Source organism: Phocoena phocoena, chromosome 3, assembly GCF_963924675.1.
Source record: "Phocoena phocoena chromosome 3, mPhoPho1.1, whole genome shotgun sequence".
Lineage (NCBI taxonomy): Eukaryota > Metazoa > Chordata > Mammalia > Artiodactyla > Phocoenidae > Phocoena > Phocoena phocoena.
The window spans coordinates 117,064,994-117,075,526 of NC_089221.1; the positions used below are offsets into that span (position 1 = coordinate 117,064,994).

Here is a 10,533-nt window from a genome sequence, read left to right on the forward strand (position 1 = left end):
GTGGGACCCCTGCCTGGTGTGTCCCCTTTATCACCTACAGCACATTAGTGATGGCTTCTGGGAGGATCCAACCTGTCCATCACATCCAGCCCTGCGTATGCAACTTGAGCACGTCATAGCCCCTTCACACACTGTTTCCCCACCTTAAAAATAGACATAGCAGAAGAAAAAAAAAACACACACACACACACAACACAGCATTGTCCTTTCCCCTTCCTCCATTTGTGCAGACTAATAAGCTTCTAAGTTTGGGAGAAGCGTAAGAAGGTGCAAATGTGATTCACAGGTACAGCGTTATTGTTATGTGATGGAAACTGATTTCCCAAATTCACTGTGGTCCTGGAACCCACCATCTTTGAACTCTCCAGTCGGGGTTTCTCATAGACACATACACAACACATACACAGATAGCCCTTCAAGTTGGGAGAGTTAAATTTACCAGGGCACTGGGTAACCAGGGTTGTTTATATAGGAAGGAATTTAATACCAAGAGTAAGAAGGGACAGTGCCTACTAGACAACCAAGTAGTCCTTCCCTAGGCTACAACCCCATACCCCCATGGGCCCCCACTGCTACCCAAAGGAGGGAGGGAGGGGAGTAGCAGGGGCTGGAGACTCGAGGAGCATCCATTCTGAACACAGCAGTGGCCTGGCAGGTGGTGGTCCAAAAGGCAGGCAGGGAAGAAGGAAAGAGTGTCTTTTGCCTTTCGCCCTACCTCTTCCCTGGGGTCCAGGCCACTGTGAGGCCTGAGGGAGGTACCCACAGGGATCAGAAGGGTCAGGATGGGGACCACCACAGCAGAGAAGGCAGAGGTTGGGCATTACAGCCAGATAACAGGAAGGAGACGCCCATTTTATTTTTCCCTGGAACACTGGCAGCTCCAGGTCTGACGCATCCCCGAGGCTTTCTTATGCTTCTGGTCCAGCACCTGGACCATGTAGTTCTCCTGCTGCTTCTGGATCCAAAAGTCAGACATGTGATTCCTGCAACGGAGCCGGCTGGGCATGGGCTGGGGACAGCCCAAGGGTAGGAACCAGAGGTCTGGCTCCCCACTTCCATCAACAATCCCCAGCGTGGCCCGGACCCCTCACCTGAAGATCTCTTTCTGCTGGCTGATAACTTGCTGCAACTCCTTAATCTCATTCTCTTTGCCATTAAGTATATCTTCTTGCTTTATAACGTGAGACTCAATTTCTATGGGGGAGAGAGGCAGGGAGGAGGAGTGGTTCCCATCCCATGAGCTCCTTCCTGAAATAAGGCATTCCTTCAGGGGTCTCTTCAGAACTTGACTCCCCCAACCCAGGGGTTGTCCAACAGTAGCTGCTAATACCTTCGTAAGAATGAGTTTATTATGGAGTCATGATGGGGTGGGAGTGGAGTGCACAACATCTTGATGAATGTGTCAGTGACTTTACAGCTCTATTCTGGACCAGGTAGCTCACATGAGGGCAGGCAAGGGCCCTTGGAGAGAGATGGTCAGCCCTGCCCAAAAGCAGGAGGATGAATGGCTCCTGCCCTCAACTCCTGCAACTCTTTACAGATATCACCTCCTTGGCGAGACCCTTCCTAGTCTAAAATCACAACCCTTCCCAATACTTCCTATCCCCTTTTCCTGCTTTATTTTCCTTCTTAGCACTTATATCTCACAGACCATACATTTTGCTCATTTGTCTTTTCCTCTACTAGGATATAAGGTCCACAAGGACAAGGATTTTTTGTTTTATTCACGGCTTTAACCCTAAGGGCTAAAATAGTACCTGGCACGTACTAGATGTACAATACTTTTACTTGTGGAATGAACAGGATGTACCCTGGGCCTTTAGGTCTTAGCAACATCACCTAGTTCAGTCATTTCAATCCAACCAGAACTACTGAGGACCAGCTGGATGCCCAGCCCTGTGTTAGGGCCTCAGGGGAGAAGACAGGATCCCTATTCCACAGGGCGGGTGGGGAGGACCCAGGGAGATAGTGGTGGCAAAGATTAAGTGCTCATTAGAAGCAAGTTTTGTGTCTTGGGTTAAAATCCAGTGAGGCTGTAGGGATCTCGGGTTGCTTCATTTACATAATGTCCCTCAGGGAGTCCTGGAAAATTCTGATCCTCAAAGGAAGAAAATCCTACTGCTTTTAAAGGCTGGACAAAGATTAACTAGAACATAAGCTCTGAAAATGCAGATATACTGAAGCAGTGAAGGTTTCAAAAGAGAAGATCTGATAAAAAGTTAAGGCACATGTTACAGAGAGACATGGGTGAAGGAAAAGAATGAAAACATGGGCTCACTGGGTCACAGGACCAGGACTATTGAACCTCCTTCCCCAGGTCATCCAGTGAATCCAAACTGATTGCTTGTGAAGTTCTTATGGGAAAAAAGTAACATAGGGCTTCCCTGGTGGTGCAGTGGTTGGGAGTCTGCCTGCCGGTGCGGAGGACGCGGGTTCGTGCCCCGGCCCGGGACGCAAAAAAAAAGTATCATAAATGTGTTTGATTCTTTTAAAATAAATGAGAGCTAAATTTAGAATAAACAGCACCCAATGAGAGAATGGTTAGAAAAGCCTTTTGAGAATAAGAAACTATGTAAGAGTAAAACTGGAACCATGCAAAGGGAGGTGGGGTGGTGGGAGACAGGCTAGGGGGTAGCTCAGGTCACCAGATCTCCTCATGTGAGGGCTTATGCCCTACTGGAGGAGTTCAGGACATTCTTGGGGGAGGCAGCCAGGCTCCTCCCTGTGACTCACACACCTTCCACAAGCAGTTGCAAAGCCCCGAGGCCCTGGCTGATCTCTAGGAAATGTCCTAGAGGAAGGGCCTCTAGCAGCACCAGGAAAGAACCCTAGGTTCCTTTTAGGGAAGTGGGGGGATGTCCAGGGGAAGGGGAAGGACTAGGAGACCAACATCCTTGGGTACGGAGGCACTGACTGCCTGTTGGGCTCCAGGAGGTCCTAACAGGAGCTCTTTTTTAAAATTTATTTATTTTATTTATTTTATTTTTGGCTGCATTGGGTCTTCATCGCTGTGGGCGGTCTTTAGTTGCGGTGAGCGGGGTCTACTCTTTGTTGCGGTGCGCGGGCTTCTCATTGCGGTGGCTTCTCATTGTGAAGCACGGGCTCTAGGCACGCGGGCTCCGTAGTTGTGGCTTGCGGGCTCTAGAGCGCAGGCTCAGTAGTTGTGGCGCACAGGCTTAGTTGCTCTGCGGCATGTGGGATCTTCCCGGACCAGGACTTGAACCTGTGTCCTCTGCATTGGCAGGCGGATTCTTAACCACTGCACCACCAGGGAAGCCCTAACAGGAGCTCTTGATCAAACAACCATGAGGCTTGTTAGTCCACTTGGCCAGATTAAGATGGCAGCCTGCTGGCATCTTTCCAGTGACAATACTCACCAGGGGAGAGAGAAGGCTGCATTGGTGGGTAGGGGGTGCCCAAGGCTCCAGGTGGGGGCCCATCAGGAGAGACACTGAACCTCTTTTGGGCTTGAATTCTGGCCTACTCAAAATGAATGCTGCAGTGAATGAAGGAAATGTTGTATATGGAATTCACATCTACTTCTTTTTTTTTTTTTTTTTTTTTTGCGGTACGCGGGCCTCTCACTGTTGTGGCGTCTCCCGTTGTGGAGCACAGGCTCCGGATGCGCAGGCTCAGCGGCCATGGCTCACGGGCCCAGCCACTCCGCGGCATGTGGGATCTTCCCAGACTGGGGCATGAACCTGTGTCGCCGGCATCGGCAGGCGGACTCTCAACCACTGCACCGCCAGGGAAGCCCCACATCTACTTCTTAAACTAGGTAAGGGGAGTTTAGCATTCTGGGAAAATGAAAGGGGGTCCTAAGGTCTCAGGACACTGGGTAGCTCACTGAAAGTGCCCCACAACTCAGAGCACCGAGTCAACAAGTGGCCACAGGCATCTGCATAGAGCAGAGTTGAAACCTAATGGCCCACAGACATATTTTCCTTGGCCCATACAATACTTTAAAAATTTCTAAATCAGTTGCCAACCCTAAAAATTCAGAAAAGCTTCCATTAAAATGTGGTTTCCAGTTTCTTTTTTAAAGATCTGACAGTACTGGGCCCCTATTCCCACGGCAGAGGTTCTAGGCCCTTGAGAGGGGGCATGGTTCTCCACATTACCACAGTCCCCACTCCTCCTATTGGGTCCCCAACACTGAAACTAAGGGTCAGATTCCACACAGCACGGTGATTGCCCCGTTGTTCCTCTGGTAACAGAGTTATAAATCAAGTACACTATTTCTAATAGTCACCAAAAGTGGGAAAACAAAAAGGTAGACTAAGAAGGTCATATGTTTCAAGAAAAATGGGAGCGAGCCCATTCCTTTATGGCCATGAAGAATACTGTACACCAACTACTTCCCTCATTTCCGTGGCCTGCCTGGTCCCTGAAGGCCTTTGCGAAGGTGTGGCCCACCTGGGCTTGCCTTTATCCTCAGCCAGGGGCAGAAGTTGGGGTGAAACCCTGCTCTGAACACAGGCACTGGGCTGTGAGGGAAGAGCCCACGTATGTAAGCATGGGAGGGACCGTGGGCCTCCCGCCTACCATTGCACTTGGTGATTAGCTGGTCCTTCTTGCTGGACTCCTGCAGGGCTCTGCTCTTGACACTGGAGAGCCTGAGTGGAGAAGATAAGAAAGGGTGGGAAGGCTGATGGGCAGATGGGACCCCCAACCATTCCCCCACTACCAAGGCCCACTCACGCCTTTTCAAAAGCCAGCTTCTCTTTCTCCAGCTGTTTAGACAGCACCTCTACCTCTCCGAGGGTAAACTGCAACTTCTCCTCTTCCTTGGCCAGGAGAACCTTGGTCTTGGCATGGGCAGCTTTCTCTTCCTGCAGGGGCAGCAGCAGTGACCTCATTATCCCAAGCCACGTTGGGTCTCCTAGGCTCCCTTAACCAGCCCCCTTTCTCAGAATGGCACATAGAAGCCAGGGTACAGGAAGATTCTGTCCTTACTATTGGGGCTGGAGGCTCTCAGAGGCTAATACTCAATGACTCTACCCAATCACAGGGATCCTGGGAAATGGGGGAAGCTTAGAAGCTGACAGAGGCCATCACTTACCACCAGCTTTTTCTCCACTGCCTGGAACTCTTCTTTACTGACAAAATTTTCATCCTGGAGAAACATCTGCAACAGAGGCTGGCTCAGGGAGGGGCTGGGGTGGTAGGGGTTTCTCTCGGGACCAGGACTGAGGATAGATAATGGGATGCCCGGGGCACCTAGGATGACACTGGGGCCCAGGAAAGGGAGAGTTCATTCCACAAGATTCACTGATGCTCATCTCTATGTCCTGCCCTCAAGTAGCAAGAAGTCTCATGGAGAAGACAGCCCACGGCCACCACTTCTAACATGGTGTGTGCTATGATGGAGGTTCCCAGAGGAGGCCCCTGACCCGGCCCGGGGAAGGGTCAGAACAGCTTGAAGGGAAGGGGATGTCAACCTGATATCTGACTGCTAAATAGGGGTGGGCCACAAGAAGAGGATGGAAAAGAAAAGTGTTCCAGACGGTGAGAACACACATGCAAAGGCCAGCTGCCAACAGAAAGACCTGGGTACCTAAAGGTATGCAGGTAATTCAGTGTCCAGAGCTGCATACTACCGTTAAAGAAATAGATGTGAAGTCAGTTTTATGTGTCCCCACCTTCTTACCCAGATAAAAAACAAAACAGAAAAACCATGAACTCCAGTTGGCCAGCATTTTACCATGCCTGTCCATGTAATCTGTGGCTCCAATGCTTTGCACACATGAACAGGGGTTTGACCAAAAAAGCAAAAGCAAAGGGACATAAAGGGGTTGGAAGCCTTTAAGTCAACATGTGAAGAGCCAATTCTGTGCTTACTGCACTCGTCATGGGGAGGGGATTCCATAATAGGAACGATGTTATAGTTACTCTGCACACAAGGGCCTTGGCAAGTCAGTGAAGTCATCTTCAATTAGAAATGAGGAAATTGGGAATTCCCTGGCGGTCCAGTGGTTAGAACTCCAGCTTTCACTGCGAGAGGCCGGGGTTGGATCCCTGGTCAGGGAACTAAGATCCCTCAAGCCATGTGGCGAGGCCAAAAAAAAAAGAAATGGGGAAACTAAAGCTCAGTGAATAGATGGGCATATCTATCAGGCCCTGGACAACCAGTCAAAGAGAGTAGGAAACAACTTGGCGTTGACTAAAATTCCCCGGTAAATATTCACGAGACACTGCCCCCTTTTGGCTCCACCTCTACCAGCCGGAACACATCTGGGCCCCGCCTCCTCGTGATGACGCCATTGGCAATGTGCTCTCGGCCCGCCCCTGGCATCGGGACAGCGTCTGGCCCCGCCCCCACCACTTAGGCGTCCAGTCCGGCATCCCCCAGCTCTTCTGGTTGCGTACCACGTTCCTCAGCTGGTGGATCAGTTCCTCCTGAGCCTCAATCACGTCCCGCAGTTGATCGAAGGCGAGACACACCGATCCTGAACCCCCCTGCGACCACCCGACGGGCGTCGCCATCTTTCGCCCCCGCCAGCTCGTTGGAAATGGCTGCCGCGGCTTGCCTCCTCGCTGACGCCCACCAATGAAAATGAGACGCCACAAAGCACCCTGGCAACCAGGGGCGGGGACTTCCTTTGTTAGCAGGGATGGGGCCCGCCTCTTAAAGGAGCCGCTCTCTTAGAGGAGCCGCCTGGGGAAGAGAACCTCCAACACCGTTAGTAATTTAAGTTTATAGGGAATTTGCACATCTATTATACGATATGTTTCTCACGCAGTCCTGAGGAGCGGGCAGGGCCCGGCTTATACTTACTGTAAGGGCTGAGGGGCAGGCAACACTCAGGCACCAGCCCTCACCCTTCTCCCAGGGCCCAAGACCCTGAAGCAAGGGTCAGCTGAGACAACCCCTGCATATTTAGCTTCACATGTCTCTTTATTCCACTCTAATCTCTAAATTTCCCCCATAGTATGAGACTCCAGCCTCCTGTGATCTTTATTCCTCCTAGGAACACACTTAGTACTTAGGGGGCCTGAGCCTAAGCAATGAAGGGAAGCTCAAGAATAGAAAAGGAGAGTGGCTTCACCCAAGATAAGAGTCCTCACATTCTGGTACCAGGCTCTGGACAGCCTGAAGAGCCTGAAGATATTAAAATTGAAGTCAGGCATGAAGGAGACTTGTAAAATGGAGGCAGGGAAGGATAAGGTGATCACACATCCCCACCAATCCTCATTGAGGGCTTGTTTTTTTTTTTTTCCGGTACGCGGGCCTCTCACTGCTGCGGCCTCTCCCGTTGTGGAGCACAGGCTCCGGACGCACAGACTCCGCGGCCATGGCCCACGGGCCCAGCTGCTCCGCGGCATGTGGGATCCTTCTGGACCGGGGCACGAGCCCGGGTCCCCTGCATCGGCAGGCGGACTCTCAACCACTGCGCCACCAGGGAAGCCCTGAGGGCTTGTTTTGAAACCCAAATAAGATTACGCTCAGGCTATTAGATATTAGCTATTACCAGAGCTAATATTTATCGAGTATTCACTATTTCGTGACACCATTATGCCTTATTAGTGTTATTTCATGTGATCCTCACAATAACCTTGTGAAGTAGGTTCTAATGTCCACATTTTACAGATGAGAAAATGCAGGTTCTATGAGAATGAATAACCCAGTAAGCCAAGGTCACCCAAGCTAGTGAGCCTTGGAACAGGGTTTTGACAGAGGCAGTCTGATTCCAGAGTCCATGTTCTTAACCGTGATGCTGTGATGCATTTTGGTTGAACATAATGGATTCTGAAGTTATGGAATTTGAAACCCCCAAGTAGGAAATGACTATATTAAGAAGGAGTTTGGAAAAAATGTTGTCGATGACCACAAAGGGAAGTTGAAATTTCAGGTAAGCCACTTAGGCTGCTCTCCTTAGCTGCTTAGGTGCCTCTTTTTGGCTGGAGGTTGTGACCTAACAAACATGGCCATTCCTGTGGCTCTCCCAGTGGTAGCCCTTGTTTTATCTTTCCTTTTTTACTGTGTCTGTTCTCATGTCCTTGAAGGCAAGGCCACCTCTGTTGATCAGTTTTTAAGGGCCTAGAGCTGTAGAGTCCAACAGAATTTCTCTGATGGAAATGTTCTGCACCGTCCAGTACCAGCAGCCAGTAGCCTCACGTGGCTCAGCAGTACTTGAAATGTAGCTCAGGTGACTGAGGAATTGCTTTTTAAATTTTTTAAAATTCCAATTAAAATTTAAATTTAAATAGCCAGGGACTTCCCTGGTGGCGCAAAGGTTAAGAATCCACCTGCCAATGCAGGGGACACAGGTTCGAACACTGGTCCGGGAAGATCCCACATGCACAGAGCAACTAAGCCCGTGTGCCACAACTACTGAGCCTGGGCTCTAGAGCCCGTGAGCCACAATGGCTCACGTGCTACAACTACTGAAGCCTGTGTGCCTAGAGCCCATGCTCCTCAAGGAAGAGTAGCCCCCGCTCACTGCATAGTTGCCCAGGCACACCAATAAAGACAAAACGCAGTCAAAAGTAAATAAATAAATAAATAAATAATAAATTTAAATAGTCAGTTTTGGCTAGTGGCTACTGTATTGGATATCATGGGACTATAGGGTGCTCTGTGGTTTTTGTGCCTCAGGACAGAGACCTCTAGGAATTTTGTCTTTCAAATGTGAATGCTCCTTTGAATTACCCTGGACAAAGCTGCACATTGCTCTGGGGCAGCGATCACTGAATCTCCCCATGGACTCTGTCCCCTCTCTAGGGTTTTTTAGGAGGTGCTGCTTGATGTTCCCTTGCCACTCAACATTCACCTCCACCAGCTGCCCTCCACATTTAGGGCAAAACCCTAAAAGGCTCCAGCAGCCAGCTCCTGAGGATGGGAAGTTATGAGCAAAGAGAGAACCCTGGAGCCAGGTCCGCACCCTGCATACTAGCATGGACATGAGGGACAGTCACCCTGGTTGGGGATTGCCACGGACTCCCACTCTATGTCAACAAAAACTACAGGTTCTTAGTCAGCTGGGGCTCAGCAAAGCTCAGAATAACATGACATCACAGATAGCTTTGTGAGCCTGCCCTGGGAAGTGCTGCCTTTCTGCACAGGCTTGTCATACTGGTTGATGTTCTGGTTATCTACTGCTGTATTAACAAATCACCCAAAATTTACAGCTTAAGAAAGAAAATCACTTTGCTCAGGAATCTTCACTTTGGGCAGGGTTCAATAGTGAAAGCTTATTTCTGCTCTATGCCTGGGATGGTTAGTGGGGTGGGGGGTGAGGGTATGAGAAGTTCCACTTCCAGGACGGCTCACTCGCATAACTGGCAAGTTGGTGCTGTCAGCTGGGAGCTCATCTAAGACTCAGGACCAAGGTTCTTGGTTCCTCACCATGCGCCACTTGGGCTTTCTCATAGCATGGTGATTGGGTTTAAAAGAAAGCATCCGAAGTGATGAAACAGAGGGAATACCCTAGTAGTCCAGTGGTTAGGACTCTGTGCTTCCACTGCCGGGAGCCCGGGTTCCAAAAACAAAAACAAAAACAAAAACAAAAACAAAAAACACAAAGTGACGAAATGAGAGATGCCAGTTTTATTAAGGCCTGGGCCTAAAAACTGGCATAGTGTCATTTCTGCCCAACCCTATTCGTCAAGGAACCACAGAGTCCGTATTCAAGCAGTGGGGACACGTCCTACCTTTTTTTTTTTTTCTTTGTGGCACATGGGCCTCTCACCTCCGTGGCCTCTCCCCCCGCGGAGCACAGGCTCCAGACCTGCAGGCCCAGCGGCCATGGCCCATGGACCCAGCCGCTCTGCGGCACACAGGATCCTCCCAGACCGGGGCACGAACCTGCGTCCCCTGCACTGGCAGGCGGACTCCCAACCACTGCGCCACCAGGGAAGCCCCATCCTACCTTTTGACAGGAGTAGTTTCAAAGAATTTGAGCTGTACTTACAGAGGAAGTCCTGACAGATGACATGTCATTTTCTTCAAGGTTCAGTTCAGATAATACCAGACTGGAACTTAGTCTAATGGGGGAGACAGATAATAATCAAATAAACACCCAAATAAATCCCAGTTTAAGTCACTATTCAAGTAAATAGCATTATAGCTATGAGAGGTACAAGAAAGAGAGTAATGAGAATAATTTAAAAGGAGATTTAGCCCAGCCTGGGGTGTCAGGTGTGAGGAAGAGATGTTTGAACTGAATGAAACCTATTAAGGTAACCAGGAGGCACTTTGCAAAGGGGGCAGGGGCAAGTGAATGGGAAAGGCTTCCAGAAAGAGTGAACAGTATATACAAAGTCCCTTGGGCAAAAGGGTTGGCATAGTGTAGTAACTAAAAGGCTAGTATGGCAGAAAAGAAAAAGATGTACAGGACAAGCAGGGGTAGCGGCCAGAAACTTGGTAGAGCCTTGTTAAGTATTAGGCCATACTGAAGACTTTGCTGATTTTTATTACAGGGGCAAAAGAAAGGTACTGAAGTATTTTAAACAAGAGGGTGATATGCTATAATTTATGCTTTGAAAAGATCTCTCTGGTTGCAGCAAGGTGTACAGATTGGAGATGGCCCT

General features: G+C 49.7%; 1 protein-coding gene across 1 annotated transcript; it reads right to left on the reverse strand.

Moving 5' to 3' along the window:
* Nucleotides 1–853: 853 nt before the first annotated feature.
* Nucleotides 854–6,486, reverse strand: SPATA24 (spermatogenesis associated 24). Its single transcript, XM_065874503.1, has 6 exons — nucleotides 6,370–6,486; nucleotides 5,063–5,128; nucleotides 4,702–4,832; nucleotides 4,546–4,616; nucleotides 1,092–1,194; nucleotides 854–983 (listed from the first exon to the last, which is right to left on the reverse strand). Exons 1-6 carry the CDS (start codon nucleotides 6,484–6,486, stop codon nucleotides 854–856), a joined length of 618 nt encoding a protein of 205 aa, XP_065730575.1.
* Between the last annotated feature and the right edge of the window lie 4,047 nt (nucleotides 6,487–10,533).